We start from the raw sequence: 16,975 nt of genomic DNA on the forward strand, positions 1-16,975 counted from the left end.
CAGAGTGAGAGAGAGAGATGGTGGCATCCACACGCACTGCAGTTACTCTCCTACAGACAGTGAGAATAAGTCTGACAGGTAAGAATCACACAGGCCGCATCCCAAATAGCACTCTATTTCCTAAAGCACTACTTTTCCCCGAGCCATATGGGCCCTGGTGAAAAGTAGTGCACTAAATAGGGAATAGGGCGTAATTTGGGCGTCCCATAGGGCTCTAGGCAAATGTAGTGCACTGTTTAGGGAATAGGATGCCAATTGGGCTGCACACCTTGGCTGTGTTTCAGAGCATAAATTCTGCTCAGTCGCTGATCACTGACTCACTGAGCAGACTGACTGATCTACAAATCACCCTTGCCTCCTAAATAACTACTCTATCTGTAATTTGTAGATCAGTCAGTAGATCTAGAATGATACTCTCAAATACAGCCAAGGAGTCAGGGTCACAGTTTGCAAGCAAGTGCAGGGGCAGCACTTATAACTGTAGAAGTTACAGACCGCCATGAGGGGAAAATGATGACTCACCAGTCTTATGACGATGAAACGTCAATGCTTTTAACCGAAATAAACATATTTTATCACTTGAAGAGCAAGAGCTGTGCCTTTTTCCACTCATGTAAACCTTACATTTCAGCTGCACCACCACTCAGTTTTGAGCACTGTCTTTCCCTTACAGACTTACAGTGTATGTCTTTAAACCACCATCACAAACAGTACAGGCAAATAGTTACTCTCTTTGAGGAACAACAAAAGATCACAGACAGGATTAACAGGACTCCTCGCTCTGAGGCAATACACCAGCAGCCGCAGTTGCAACACTCCGCTGCTTCTGATTCTACCGACTAGCTTGACTGAACACACTTCAAACAAACACACAGAACAACTCCCCACTGTACGAGAAGAGAGACGGTGTCTCAAACGCAGCTCAGACATAATAGGCTACTAACTAAAAAAGCAGGTGGTGAATTTCAAAGAGATTGGAGACTGTGAAAGAAGAGACACTGTCTCGAACGCAGCTCAGACATAGGCTACTATATAACAGGCAGTGTATGGCAAAGAAAATTCAAAAGGGAGCGGTACAAGAAGAGAGAGCGAGAGGGTCGAACGCAGCTCAGATACAGACCTCGCTCCTGAAAAGACAGAAAAGACAGAAAAGATGAGGAACTAAGAGAAAAGAGACTTGAACGCAACTCAGACAGAAGCCTACTTAATCACATTGTGTGGATGTCGTAGACAAATAATTGGATTTGTGACTGTAAAATAAGAAAGTGCCTTGAACATAACTCAGATGCTGAACTGCACATCAAAGACAGCAAAATATGAGAAACTCTCAAATAAGAGAGTGCCTAAAGTATGATTTGTGACTGTAAAATAAGAGAGCTCCTTGAACGCAGATCTGACATACTAAACAACAGATACTGCATGTCACAGATTAAAAAAAAGAGATTAAAATAGAAAAACAGAGACAATCTCTTGACTCCAGGACTCTATCGCGCCGTACATCAAAATAGAGGCAGATAAGACACCCAGCTCTGGCTCCAAAGAACAGGAACAAATCAATGAACAGCAAAAAGTGGAGAAAAACGAGGAAAGGGAGAAAAAAAAGAAGAAAAAACAGCTCTTTTTTCCCCCCCCACGGGTCTGCTTACTGCTTCTCTGCTTCGTATCTTTGTGTGATTATAGCCTTCGATTCACAGCTCAATGATCTCAATGGCGAAGTTGGAGGAGTAGAACGAGTTTCAGGGAGTCATGAATGAGAATGAGAGTATATGTAGTTAGGGATAGACCTCTTTTTTGCCCCGTTGACTAACCTCTTCTCTCCATCTTTTGGTCTTTAGATTGAGTTCCTACTTCCTACCTATTTTCCTACATTTCAATAGGAATGGGGGAGGAGTGTAGAGGAGGGAGTCATCAATGAGAATGAGGATATACGTCGTCATTTATAAACCTATTTTCCTCTCGACTAACATCTTCTCTCCATCCTTAAGACCACTGACTTCCGAGATACTGTACAGTCACAGGTATTGTGTATGATTCGATATGATACCAGAAGCTCAATCTCTCATATGGGTTGGTGATGCGTTAAACATATCTATATCACTCCAATGCATGCGCGTCTCTCTCTCTCTCTACCTCTCTACCTCTCAATGCTTGGCTTTGAAAAGCCAACTGACATTTACTCCTGAGGTACTGACCTGTTGCACCCTCTACTGTGATTATTATTATTTGACCCTGAACATCTTGAAGAACAATTTGGCCTTAATGGCCATGTACTGTTATAATCTCCACCCGGCACAGCCAGAAGAGGACTGGCCACCCCTCAGAGCCTGGTTCCTCTCTAGGTTTCTTCCTAGGTTCCTGCCTTTCTATGTAGTTTTTCCTAGCCACCGTGCTTCTATATCTGCATTGCTTGCAGTTTGGGGATTTAGGCTGGGTTTCTGTACAGCACTTTGTGACATCGGCTGATGTAAAAATACCTTTATAAATACATTTGATTATACATTTCTTATTATTTGTACCGTTGTCCGTTGTCCAATCTCGTCTTTGATTTACACACTTGGATGTATAGTCTTTCCATTCAAGTCCCACCCTTCCTCACCAGTTTACAAACAAGTGAACTCAGAGCCCTATACTATGAATCAGAGGGGTATACTACGAAGGAAGCTAAATCTACTCAGCTAACTGAAGCTAGCTAGCTGCTAGCAGATTTGTAACTGCACGTGAATAGTCGAACGCCAAACTCTTCATTGAGACAACGCCAAAACATCAATCCATGGGCGAGTCAGTGCCACATTTACATTTGTGCCAAAATCTAAATGAAAGAAAAGTTATCTTGCAAATTCAGCAGGCTATGGTGTGAAGTAGGCTTTTAGAAGTGCTGTCTTTATTTTATTACTTATCGTGAATGACGTCTTTGCTGTGTTTTGGTGTTTTCCCCCGTTCCTATCATTAAAATATTTGTATTAAGTCCTACAAAGGTTTTTACTATGGGTGAAGATTTAAATGCATTCTGTCGTTATTAAATGTGTAACATGATAGGTATTTTAACGTTACTCTTTTTTTAACACGCCAATTTTTTAAAATTTAAAATCTTTCCTCAAACGAAGGGGAAGATGGCGCAACCTTTGAGAGCGGGAGGGAATCTGATTTCATTGGTTCTCAACTCGCAGCAAAGACATTTTGTAAAAATCTAAAGTAGATATACCACTCTGTTTCAATCGAAAGTTACAGATTATGCTTTTAGAGCACCATCTCATCAAAATCAACACTACAAGCAAATAGCAAAAAGGACATTTGTTTTTTTTATGAAACCATGTAGGAGTAGAAACTGAATCTAATGACTGTTGGGGATTTTCATATTCAGGTGTGAAGTGTATGAATAATGATTAGCCGTTTACGCCGAGAATGCGTCCCAAATGGCATCCTATTTCCCTAGTGCACTACCTTTTTGACCATGGCCCATAGGAAATATGGTGCCATTTGGGACTCTGGCTCAGCCGGAATGCTCTGTCAAGACATGATGCCGACAGTATATGTACAGTACAGGTTGCCATATGAATAACAATGAATCCGCTAGCTTACATAATGCCACCGCAGTGATTCCCAATGTGCTCCTAGGAAACCTTTCACGACTGCACATTTTAGTTGCAGCCCAGAACTAGCACATCCAGCACCCCCGATTCAACCAATCAAAGGCTTTAACGAGTAGCTGATTAGTTGAATCAGGTGTGCTATCTTGCCAAAATTGGAAGAGAAAATATGCAGTCGAGGGGGTATTGTAGGGCCAGATTGGGAAACATTGACTAGCGACAGTGTAGACTCCAGAGAGTAATGGCCGTTGATTATTTATTTATGTTGCATGTATTAATTTATGCCAGTCAGTCTCCCTGTCAATTTGTACGGAGCATAAATAAAGTTTTAATGTGTCATGACTCATACACTAAGGTTGTGGTAGAGTCTGTCAATGTGACATACTGTATAAAATATATATATACTGTATACAACATTCTATTGGTTGCAAGAATTTTGTATAATCATTTAAATTGAAAAACTCTACGTTTTGAATCTGCCGCTGTTTTTTGGAAACGGTAAAACAAAAATCTCTTCCCAACTATGTTGCAATCTATGTGGCACAGCTGTACATTTTTGGTCCTTGAATGAAACTGGTATACTTTTTTATTCATCACAATTTCCTTCAACCAATTTTGGTCTTTAATGCAGGGCCGACAGACAAGTTCTTTACTTTCTCCCCCTTCCACTTGTCTCTTCCACTTTTGCGGTAATGCTAGAGAGCCTTTGTTGCTGCCCTATATGTTCCAGCTGGCACAACAGGGATGACTGCTGACTGGCATCTAGCAACAGGACACCACAAGACCTACTAATGTATAACAACAAGTAATGTGAAACAACAAGGGACAGCAACAACAACCTCTCCTCCATCCGTTCCTCCATCCGTTCCATCCATCATCACATTATCATTCCGTCCTTTGTGTGTGTGTGTGTCTCAAGACTTACATCTTGACGAAGGGGTCAGAGTACCCATTGGAGTCCATGGCGGCGAGGTGGGCACAGCGTACGATGCCAACCAGTAAACAGCTCTTTTCTGGGCTGTAGCAGAGCGACACCAGGATACGACCACGCTGGGGGAGGGGGGAAACAATTAGCCATGACACCACTACAAATTTAAAATCAACTTTATTCATAGTGCCCTTAATGTATGTCAATTAAATGTCAGATTTAAATAATGTATGTCAAATTAAAACCAACACATGCAAAACAGGCATTTAAAAACATACTACAAATTAAAATGATTATAAGTTATAAAATGAATGAAAATAATAAGATTAATTCAATTGCATGTTGGGAAATCAGTCACAGGACTGTCAATAACCCTGGGATTAGTACTACTGCTATCATCGTGGCACCACTGTTATTACTACTACTACAGTACTAGTAGTAGCACAACTACTGTTACTACTCCTGCTACGGCCACTACTATCTCTATATGACAATCTCTACTATTTATGACACTGATGGTCATCTTCGTACCTCTTCCTCAGCCACAGGTGTTCCTTGCTCCACGGTTTCTTTGTTCATGTCTTTGTTCTGAGTGGGAGAAGGGAGGTTGATTTCAATACACATCTTGTAAATCATTAGAGCCCATTGACGAACTGACACATACACGCGCGCGCGCGACACACACACACACACACACACACACACACACACACACACACACACACACACACACACGCACACACGCACACAAACGCACACATCCACTACATACCTGTGTGATTCTCTCCAGACCCATTTTGAATCTTTTGCTCTCGCCCTTGCTCAGTTTCTTCAAGGCGACCCGGACCTCTCCGATAAACTCGTTACGACCGAGCCTGTCCATGTCGCACACACACAGCCTACACGCACGCGCACAGGCACACACACAGATACACACAGACAGGCATGCCACACACACACACATACACACGCAGAAAGTGAGAAAGATACATGTCCTCTCAAGAGCTAGCAGTGAGGAGTACGCTCATTTTGATCAGTGTCTATCAGTAAACTCTGGGCTGCGCCAAGCTGCAAATAGAAGCCCCACTGATCTACAGGTAACTGCCTAAATAATGGAAACACTTGAGTAAATGAGGGATACAAAGTATATTAAAAGCAGGTGCTTCCACACAGGTGTGGTTCCTGAGTTAATTAAGCAATTAAACATCCCAGCATGCTTAGGCTACCATGGCCATGCCTCCATAGGATGACAATGCCCCCATCCACAGGGCAGGACTGGTCATTGAATGGTTTGATGAGCATGAAAATGATATAAACCATATGCCATGATCATGTGACCAGATCTCAACCCAACACTTATGGGAGATTCTGGAGCGTCACCTGAGACAACATTTTCCACCACCATAAAAAAATTACAATTAAATAATGGTGTTGCATCCCGGGTTAGGGTTTGGCCGGGTTAGGCCGCCATTGTAAATAAGAATTTGTTCTTAACTGAGTTAAATAAAGGTTCCATAATAATAATAATAGAAATAGAGTTCCAGACACTTATAGAATCTATGGCAAGGTGCATTGAAGCTGTTCTGGCTCGTGGAGCCCCAACGCACTATTAAGACACCATATGTTGGTGTTTCCTTCATTTTGTCAGTTAACTGTAGCTATACTCTGTCCTGTACATGTCTGTCTGTCTGTCTGTCTGTCTGTCTGTCTGTCTGTCTGTCTGTCTGTCTGTCTGTCTGTCTGTCTGTCTGTCTGTCTGTCTGTCTGTCTGTCTGTCTGTCTGTCCTCATTGACAGCAGACAGACAGACAGACAGACAGACAGACAGACAGACAGACAGACAGACAGACAGACAGACAGACAGACAGACAGACAGACAGACATGTGTGTTGCACAATAGCTCTGCTCGGAACCTCAGTGTGAAGAGAGTAGTAGAGTAAGCCTACATTTGGCAAATCTTGTGTTGAAGAAATATGAAAAACAAAATTGAGAGTACATTTGTGCCTCTATAGTGCACTTGAGATGTTTCAAGAACTGAGAATGGCCTAAGGTTTGGCTCATGTCTCTATGACAACTGCGGTATGCTAGTCGTGTTTACTCTCTCTCTCTCTCTCACACACACACACACACACACACACACACACACACACACACACACACACACACACACACACACACACACACACACACACACACACACACACACACACACACACAATTTCACCCAAACCGTGTTCTCTGCATCTTTATCAGTGTGAGACATACCGCAGGGTTGCAGTAACATGCATTTGACCAATTTTTATATAACGGATCAGTAACCATTTTATGTGTCATTCTATATTAAATGATGGTGGGATGTTTGTTGGACCACATAACCCCCTTTTGCTCTCAGAACAACCTTATTTCGTCGAGGCATGGACTCTACAAGGTGTCGAAAGCGTTCCACAGGGATGCTGGCCCATGTTGACTCCAATGCGTCCCCCAGTTGTGTCAAGTTGGCTGGATGTCCTTTGGGTGGTGGACCATTCTTGATACACACAGGAAACTGTTGAGTGTGAAAAACCCAGCAGCGTTCCAGTTATTGACACAAACCGGTGCGTCTGGCACCTACTACCATACCCCATTCAACAGCACTTAAATATTTAGTCTTGCCCATTCACCCTCTGAATGACACACACACATAATCCATGTCTCAATTGTCTCCAGGCTTAAAAATCCTTCTTTAACCTGTCTCCTCCCCTTCATCTACACTGATTTGAGGTGGATTTAACAAGTAACATCAATATGGGACCATAGCTTTCACCTGGATTCACCTGGTCAGTCTACGGCATGGAAATAGCAATGTTTTGTATACTCAGTGTAGAGAGATACAGTAGGACCTCAGTGATAGGAACATGTTGGATGGAGGTCTGAATTGAAACGTCTGTAACTGTGAAATCCACTGTGCATCAAACCGTTATAGAAAATATTTATTGTGTAGTTACAAGTGTTCTCTAATAATTTAGCCAGATATTGCTACACTACAATTCCCTATTCACATCCACTGCCAAGGCTACGCTACAATTCCCTATTCACATCCACTGCCTATGCTATGCTAATTCCAAATTCCCAGTTATTACTCTCTCCCCTCAATTTTTTCTGTCTTTAAAAGTTTGCTCTGCATCCACTCCCCCACTGTCTATCTATTTCTATATAACTCTCTCTCTTTCTTGGAACCCCAATTCTCTCTTCTATCCTCTCCTCCTTTCCTTTCCCCTGTCTGTCCTCATCTATACCCTTATTTCTTGGCATCCCGCTCTCTCTTCCCTCTTTCTTGGCATCCCCCTCTTTTCCACATTTTATCCTCTCTTTCTTGGCACCCCTCCCTCTCTATCTTCCGTTCTGTCCTCCCTTTCCCGACTCTCCCTAGCTTCTGTGCTGGCCTGTGTCTGGAAGCTGTATCCTTGGCTGGAGGTCTGGTGGGTTCCCCGGGCATTCAGGGTCTTTCCTGAATCCTTATCTACAAAGAGATGGAGTGTGTGTGTGTGTGTGTGTGTGTGTGTGTGTGTGTGTGTGTGTGTGTGTGTGTGTGTGTGTGTGTGTGTGTGTGTGTGTGTGTGTGTGTGTGTGTGTGTGTGTGTGTGTCTGTGTGTCTGTGGGGCGCTACATGGCTTCTCTGCCCTGTGTCTGCCCTTGACTGCATGGCAGAGGATATCTGTCCAGCGCACACTGCAGGCCGGATGCATTAGAATAAGGGGTGAGAAGTGTGCGTGCAGTGCTTTCAGAAAGTATTCACATCCCTTGACTTTTTCTACAACTTGCTGTGTTAAAATGGATTAAATGGAAATTGTGTGTCAATGGCCTACACACAATATCCCGTAATGTCAAAGTGGAATTATGTTTTTAGACATTTTTTACAAATGAATTCTAAATAAAAAGTTGAAATGTCTTGAGTCAATAAGTGATCAACCACTTTGTTATGGCAAACCTAAATAAGTTCAGGAGTATAAATTTGCTTCACAAATCACATAATACATTTAATGGACTCACTCTGTGTGCAATAATAGTGTTTAACATGATTTTTGAATGACTACTTCCTTTCTGTACTCCACACATACAATTATCTGTAAGGTCAGTCAAGCAGTGAATTTCAAACACAGATTCAACCACAAAGACCAGGGAGGTTTTCCAATGCTTCGCAAAGAAGGGCATCTATTGGTAGATGGGTAATTTTTTTAAAGCAGACGCTGAATATCCCTTTGAGCATGGTGAAGTTATTAATTACACTTTGGATGGTGTATCAATACACCCAGTCACTGCAAAGATACAGGCGTCCTTCCTAACTCAGTTGCCAGAAAGGAAGGAAACGGCCCAAGGATTTCAACATGAGACCAATGGTGACTTTAAAACAGTTACAGAGTTTAATGGCTGTGATAAGAGAAAACTGAGGATGGATCAACAACATTGTAGTTAATCCACAATACTTACCTAAATGACAGAGTGAAAAGAAGGAAGCCTGTACAGAATAAAAATATTCCAAAACATGCATCGTGTTTGCAATAAGGCACTGAAGTAAAACTGCAAAAAATATGGCAAAGAAATTAACTTTATGTCCTGAATATGGAGTTAAGTTTGGGTAAATTCCAACGCAATACATCACTGAGTACCACTCTGCATATTTTCAAGCATGGTGGTGGCTGCATCATGTTATGGGTATGCTGGTCATTGGCAAGGACTGAGGACTTTTTTGTGATAAAAATAAATGGAATAGAGCTAAGCACAGGCAAAATCCTAGAGGAAAACCTGGTTCAGTCTGCTTTCCACCAGACACTGAGAGACAAATGCACCTTTCAGCAGGACATTAACCTTGAACACAAGGCCAAATATACACTTGAGTTGCTTACCAAGACGACATTGAATGTTCCTGAGTGGCCAAGTTACAGTGTTGACTGCAAGACTTGAAAATGACTGTCTAGCAAGGATCAACAACCATCTTGACAGAGCTTGAAGAATAAAAAAAAAACTAATGTGCAAACATTGTTCAATCCATGTTGGCAAAGCTCTTAGAGGCTTACCTAGAAAGACTCACTGCTTTAATCACTGCCAAAGGTGATTCTAACATGTATTGACTCAGGGGGTTGAATACTTATGTAATCCAGATTTAATAGTGCTTTTATTTCATATATTTTTTTAACAAATGTTTGAAATTTTCTTCCACTTTGACAGAGTATTTTGTGTAGATTGTTGCCAAAAAAATGACATTTAAATCCATTTTAATTCCACTTTGTAACGCAACAAACAGTGGAAAAAGTCAAGGGGTGTGAATACTTTCTGAAGGCATTGTGTGTGTGTGTGTGTGTGTGTGTGTGTGTGTGTGTGTGTGTGTGTGTGTGTGTGTGTGTGTGTGTGTGTGTGTGTGTGTGTGTGTGTGTGTGTGTGTGTGTGTGCGTGTGTGTGTGCCTATGTCTGTGTATATCCCTGAGGCATGGGTTTTACATTGCTGCATTATCATGACGGCGCCAAACACACAAACAAACACAGACGCACAAAGTTGCCGCGCTCGACCTACATCACTTCAGCGCTCTGTATCAAGAGCACTTGAGGAATGAGGGGGCTGAGACTCTGAACGGGAGCCAACACCTGAGTGGGTTATCGCGACGACTGCTAATGGAACAGTTGGCCAGTGTGTGTGGCAGTCCGCTGGATAATTAATTGGCCAGATGGCCCTCTGGGAACCGTTGGCAAGTTGTTTTATAAAATATGCCAGTATAACATACACATAGGAGTTGTAGATCTCTGTAGTTCAGTACCTGAGGGTTTTGGTGGTCATGTCGATAGCGGTGATGCCGTGGTACATCAGCGTCTCGCTCCACACCGGGTTCAGAGTGTTCTTCAGTGTTTTGGTGCGGAGCTTGTTCGCCTGCAGGGGACGAAAGTGAGAAGGAGAGAGGGATGAGAGATGGAAAGGGAGAAGGGAGGTTCAAAAAGGGGGAGGGAAAGGATTTGTTGAAAGAGGGAGAGATGAGAGAGAAATGAAAAGTATAGAAAATAGTGGGTGTGGGAGCATAGGGGAAAGAAATGGGGGACTGAGAAAGTGCCAGGTGGGAAGAGATAAGAGAGAGAGAGAGGTGAGGCAATAAGTTGGAGAGGGAGAGGGCAATTGGGGTGGAGTAACAGGGAGTTGAGATGATAGAGAGATATGAGGGAAATAATTAGGAAGGGAGAGAGACACACAGAGAGGGTAGGATGAAGAGAGGAAGTGATAGATAGAGTGAGATGATACAGCAAAGGACAGAGAGAGACAGAGAGAGCGAGAGAGAGAGGAAACTTAATTTATCTCCTTCCCCCAGGAAATGGTAGACATCTGCTCACCTACTTTATAGAGGAGAACAGGAGGACGTGAGGCTTCCCCGCGTCACCTGTCTGTCTGTCTCCCCTAGCCTGTCGCTAGCACCACTACCGGCCAGACCTGCAAACAAGCACTGCGCTAACGCTAACACACCACACCTGTCAATTATCCCGCGCTAACACAATTAGCATGAAAAATCTAAGAAGAAAGGCCCAGCGTTAGCGTCCGATAATGCCACGCTAACTTCCCCTTCATGAATGATTGAGAAGGCAGGGTTATTACATTAGCCAGCTCTAGCTACTATTTTCCATTATATGCTGCCTCCAGGACGTGCTGCTGTTTTACATATTTCATTTATTTTCTTGGTTACACAACGGCTGTTTCTTGTTTTGATGCCGAGACCAGGCACGCTTCCTCACTTACTCAGTCTTGAATCCCCCCAGTGCCCACACACATACACACACACAAACACACACACACACGGACACACATGCACACGCACACATGCAAGCAAGCACGCACGCACGCACACACACACACACACACACACACACACGTGCACAAACACACCAAGAGAGAGGAGAACTGGATACTCTCAAGCCGCTCAAGCGCGAGCCTAAATCCTGACTCCCCGGGGCATTCTGGTGCTCCGGAGCTAATTACCTATCTCTCTCCATCCTTCTGTCTCTCTCTCTCTCTCTCTCTCTCTCTCTCTCTCTCTCTCTCTCTCTCTCTCTCTCTCTCCATCCTTCTCTCTCTCTCTCTCTAAACCTTTCTCTATCTCTCTTTCTTCCTCAAATCTCTCCCCGTCTCTCTCTTCCTCATTCCTCCCTACCTCGCTTCATCTCATCCTTCACTCTTTTTCCCCTTCTTTCTCATCTCCTCTTTTCGATCGACACCCCCAGGTACATCCTGTCCAAAACAGCATATGGTGTCATAAAAAAAATCACCTGCCTGGCTCCATCTCTCTTTCTCTCCCCTGCCCCTTTCCCCCCGTCATCAATGCTGTTACATGTTTCCCTAAATATTTCATTCTTAGCCTCTCCCTCTCTCCGCATCCGTCTATATGGACCCTCTCCCCCTCTTCCTTTCCCTCTCTCCCCTGTTCCCCGAGCTCACACACACAACTGGCTAAGACTGTGACTCAGAAATCTCATTCTCCATGCGCCACAATTAGGACAGGGAGCAGATGAGAACGTTGAGCCCGGGAAGATACCTAGAACCACTCTCACTGCTCTCTCTCTCTCTCTTTCTCAATCTTTTCACCTCTCTCTCACTTTCTCTCTCGGTTTCTGTCTCTGCCGTCCTCTCTCTCTCGCTCCCTCTGTCTTTCTTTCTCCCTCTCTATCTCTCTCTCGTCATCTCTCTCTCTCTCTGTGATGTGTGAAATGTGTGAGTGCGTGTGAGGAGGAGAGAGTGTGTAATGGTGTGTGTTTTGTTTTTGTGCATGAGAGAGTGTGTGTTTCTGTGGAGGTGTGTTTAGTCAGGTGTTTCTGTCCATGTGAGTCCGGCGGTCCTTTAGTATGAGGAATCAGCTTGTGCCCCTGTATGTGTGGAAGCTGGTGTGTGAAGGAGTGGGTATCTATGTGGGAGACTCTCTCTCTCTGTGTGTGTGTGTGTGTGTGTGTGTGTGTGTGTGTGTGTGTGTGTGTGTGTGTGTGTGTGTGTGTGTGTGTGTGTGTGTGTGTGAGTGTAAGTAAGAAAAAAAATAGAAAGGGGGAGAGGGAGAGTGTGTGCTCGTGCCTCTGTGTGTGCAAGATGGTGTGTATGCGCGTGAGTCCCTCCCTGCCTGTCTGCCAGCCCGCCTGTCATCCTCTGTTTCACACTCACGTGCTCCCCACTCCTCGGCGGCGTAGACTCATGTGGTTGATATTTACCAAACGGGGGTTTGTGGGTACTTACGTATGTGCTGACGTATATCCCCCCATCTACACTCGCCTGTTGACGTGAGTAGTGTAACAATCGGCGCTGTTTCCATGACAACCACCTGCTGCTGCCCTCCCCTCATCCATCTCCCCCCTCCTAGTTCCCTCCTTCTCTCACCCCTTTACCTCCCGCCCTTCTCTTGGCACTGTGTTGCTATTTCAAGGTCATAGAGGGTCACATAGAGATAGAGAGATAGTGACAGAGATGGGACGGAGGGCGGGATGGAGAAATATGGTGTGGAACAAAAGGAGGAGGGGGGGAATTAACAGAAGCAGACCTGGTGGCTTTTTTTGCTGTATTTTTTGGGTTCGACCACAGACATTGTGTTTATAATACCTGTCTGGCTCTGTCTCCATGCGGCTATCACAACTTACTTTGATGTTGACCCAAACCCAAGATGGCCGCCAGCAACAATCAACCTGAGAAGATTGTGTGTCAGCTGCCAAACCTCCCAACCATTCACAAAAACAACAACTCCAAAATCTAAACAAAGCCAGTAAAATGGGACCAAAACATTGCTGTTGAGCACAGAGAAATGTCACATTAACCAGCGAAGTGCCAAAACAACTCCTTTTCAATAGTCAACGTAGAGTGTCAACGTGCTACATTAGCTAGCTAGTTACATTTAGCCCTAAAGCCAAAGCCCAGTTTTTTCCAAGTATATGGACTAGCCAGCCAAATAGAAAAAATAGAGAGACAGAGAGTTCCCGGGCTAGGGTAAAAACAAATTTGCAGAACAAGCTCTATTTTGGTGGCCTCCACAGCTAAATTTATTTAACTAGATAAGTCAGTTAAAAACAAATTCTTATTTTCAATGACAGCCTGGGTTAACTGCCTTGTTCAGGGCAGAATGGCAGATTTTTTACCTTGTCAGCTCAGGGGTTTGATCTTGCAACCTTTTGGTTACTTGTCCAACACTCTAACCACTAGGCTACCTGCCCCCCAAAATGTTAATGACTTTAACTCCCAGGTTTGGAAAATAAGTTGTGGTATTGAATAGAAAGACATTCATTTACAATTAAAATGACTGAAAGTGTATGAATTCAGTCTGTTGTAAAAAGACACAAGAAGGAAACTTAAGAACAGGAAGCATAGAAATAGCGCACATAGAACATATTTACTGCTTCTTAGACTTGCGTTCAATGAGAATGACAGATCAAACTAAATTCTATGTGAATTTGGTAGGGTCGCCCAAAAAATAAAATTTTGCAGGTTTAAACCTGTCTTCTCTTGAGATGAAAATCATTTACAGTTTTACTGCAAGATATGAATTGCCACAATTATGTTTGTTCTTCAAATATGTATTTTACTGGCTCAGCTGCTGTGGACACTTAGGGTAAGGAAACCAATGTGTCAATTTGGATTGACCTTTAACAGTTTGGCCTGTCAATCAATCACTGTGGGTGGAACTGTCAGGAGAGGGGGCAGGATGTTTGTGAGTCACAGAGTTGGTAGGGGTTCAGACCTGTCAATCACTGTGCGTCGGACTTTGAGGGAAGGTGGTAGATTAGTAATTTGGTCAGAAAAACTAGTTTAGTTTACTCTTTCAGTGTAATTTATTGTGGCAAAAACTACATCTCAAAAACGACAGTTGAAGTCGGAAGTTTACATACACTTAGGTTGGAGTCATTAAAACTCGTTTTTCAACCACTCCACAAATTTCTTGTTAACAAACTATAGTTTTGGCAAGTCGGTTAAGACATCCACTTTCTGCATGACACAAGTCATTTTTCCAACAATTGTTTACAGACAGATTACAATTCCAGTAGGTCAGAAGTTTACATACATTAAGTTGACTGTGCCTTTAAACAGCTTGGAAAATTCCAGAAAATGATGTCATGGCTTTAGAAGCTTCTGATAGGCTAATTGACATCATTTGAGTCAATTGGAGGTGTACCTGTGGATGTATTTTAAGGCCTACCTTCAAACTCAGTGCCTCTTTGCTTGACATCATGGGAAAATCAAAAGAAATCAGCCAAGAACTGAGAAAAAAAATTGTAGACCTCCACAAGTCTGGTTCATCCTTGGGAGCAATTTCCAAACGCATGAAGGTACCACGTTCATCTGTACAAACAATAGTACGCAAGTATAAACACAATGGGACCATGCAGCCATCATACCGCTCAGGAAGGAGAAGCGTTCTGTCTTCTCGAGATGAACGTAGTTTGGTGCGGAAAGTGCAAAATCAATCCCAGAACAACAGCAAAGGACCTTGTGAAGATCCTGAAGGGAACAGGTACAAAGTCTCCATATCCACAGTTAAACGAGTCCTATATCGACATAACCTGAAAGGCTGCTCAGCAAGGAAGAAGCCACTGCTCCAAAACCGCCATAAAAAAGCCAGACTACGGTTTGCAACTGCACATGGGGACAAAGATCGTACTTTTTGGAGAAATGTCCTCTGGTCTGATGAAACAAAAATAGAACTGTTTGGCCATAATTACCATCATTGTGTTTGGAGGAAAAAGGGGGAGACTTGCAAGCAAATGAACACCATCCCAACCGTGAAGCACGGGGGTGGCAGCATCATGTTGTGGGGGTGCTTTGCTGCAGGAGGGACTGGTCTACTCCACAAAATAGATGGCTTCATGAGGATGGAAAGTGATGTATATATATTGAAGCAACATTTCAAGACATCAGTCAGGAAGTTAAAGCTTGGTCGCAAATGGGTCTTACAAATGGACAATGACCCCAAGCATACTTACAAGGATGTGGCAAAATGGCTTAAGGACAACAAAGTCAAGGTATTGGAGTGGCTATCACAAGGCCCTGACCTCAATCCTATAGAAAATTTGTGAAAAAGTGTGTGCAAAAAAGGAGGCCTACAAACCTGACTCAGTTACACGAGCTCTGTCAGGAGGAATGGGCCAAAATTCCCCCAACTTATTGTGGGAAGCTTGTGGAAGCCTACCGGAAACGTTTAACCCAAGTTAAACAATTTAAAGGCAATGCTACCAAATACTAATTGAGTGTATGTAAACTTCTGAGCCACTGGGAATGTGATTATTATTATTATTATTATTATTATTATTATGAAATGTCACATTCTTAAAATAAAGCGGTGATCCTAACTGACCTAAGACAGGGAATTTTTACTTGGATTAAATGTCAGGAATTGTGAAAAACTGAGTTTAAAGGTATTTGGCTAAGGTGTATGTAAACTTCAGACTTCAACTGTACATCTGGTCTACTCTTTCAATTTAGTTTGTTTGGCAAAACCTAAGAAAAAATGTTGTGTTCTGTCAAGTAAACACGTTGAGAAACAACAATATAGAATTGCAGGAAAGTGGTTTTAAAAATGCTGCTGTGTAAGTGACGTAGTACGCCAGGAACATACTGTATGTATACTGTAGCTAAAAAAGTAAGTGTATGTTGTGTAGTAAGCTGTTAGTAGCCCATGTATCTCACCCTAAGAATTTGGTCTCTCTCCACCTCAGAACTTAGCCTACTGTTCTGACTTGGTGGTGCACATGTAGCCTATAGCCTGTTTTAGAGAAATGTCATCATCGAATATTGTAAGAGCTTTCATTGTCTGCTTATGTTCCCCCGTTATTTATCCTACGGTTCTGACTTGGTGTACAGGGAGAATACTGTAAGAATGGCCCATGTTCTGAATTCTGTCGCTGTACATTCCCAAAGTGTGGAACGAATAGGCATATCATCCGTCTCAGCTCACTCATGTCTTAATCGAAATTACGGCTTGACTCTTATCCGCTCATCATTCCCTTACGCCATAGTCTCCATTGTTATATTGCTTATACATGTACAGGTCTATCGGATTGGTATATTATTCATCATCTTAGTCTATGTTAGAATGATGCATTTCATTGTTTTGCTTACTTTGCGTAGCCTTATAATACACTTATAATACACTTATGTGGTTCTCTGTATTCTCTATATACCAGACCATCATACTATGTGATGGTTTGTAACCATGTTTGCCAGTGACAATATCTTCGCATTCAAATACTTTTGTTCAACAAAAAGTTCATGTAATTCCAGTTCATATTGCAAGGGTTGTTGCAAGGGTTGTTTTGTTTGTGCAATGCGTTGTCTTTGCGTCAGTACATTGTTTATAAAAGTGGAGCCCCATGATTGTATTTTCCTTACTTTTAAGACCACACAATAAAATACTTCAAATGGTATGCTAACAGCTGAGATACTGTCGTTTTCTCTCTCTTTCTTTCTCTCTCTCTATCTCTCTCTC

At 42.8% G+C, this 16,975-nt stretch overlaps 1 protein-coding gene across 2 annotated transcripts in view; it reads right to left on the minus strand.

Moving 5' to 3' along the window:
- Positions 1-16,975, minus strand: part of LOC106609963 (double C2-like domain-containing protein beta) — a 42,825-nt gene that overhangs the window by 11,549 nt on the left and 14,301 nt on the right. For both annotated transcript variants that reach the window (XM_014209034.3, XM_014209035.3), the window contains exons 5-8: positions 10,304-10,413; positions 5,288-5,414; positions 5,047-5,103; positions 4,513-4,637 (exon numbers count right to left, since the gene is read on the minus strand). In XM_014209034.3, coding sequence (XP_014064509.1) covers positions 4,513-4,637; positions 5,047-5,103; positions 5,288-5,414; positions 10,304-10,413 — 419 coding nt within the window. The remainder of the gene's footprint in view (positions 1-4,512; positions 4,638-5,046; positions 5,104-5,287; positions 5,415-10,303; positions 10,414-16,975) is intronic.

This window comes from Salmo salar, chromosome 08 (genome assembly GCF_965601325.2).
Source record: "Salmo salar chromosome 08, fSalSal1, whole genome shotgun sequence".
NCBI lineage: Eukaryota > Metazoa > Chordata > Actinopteri > Salmoniformes > Salmonidae > Salmo > Salmo salar.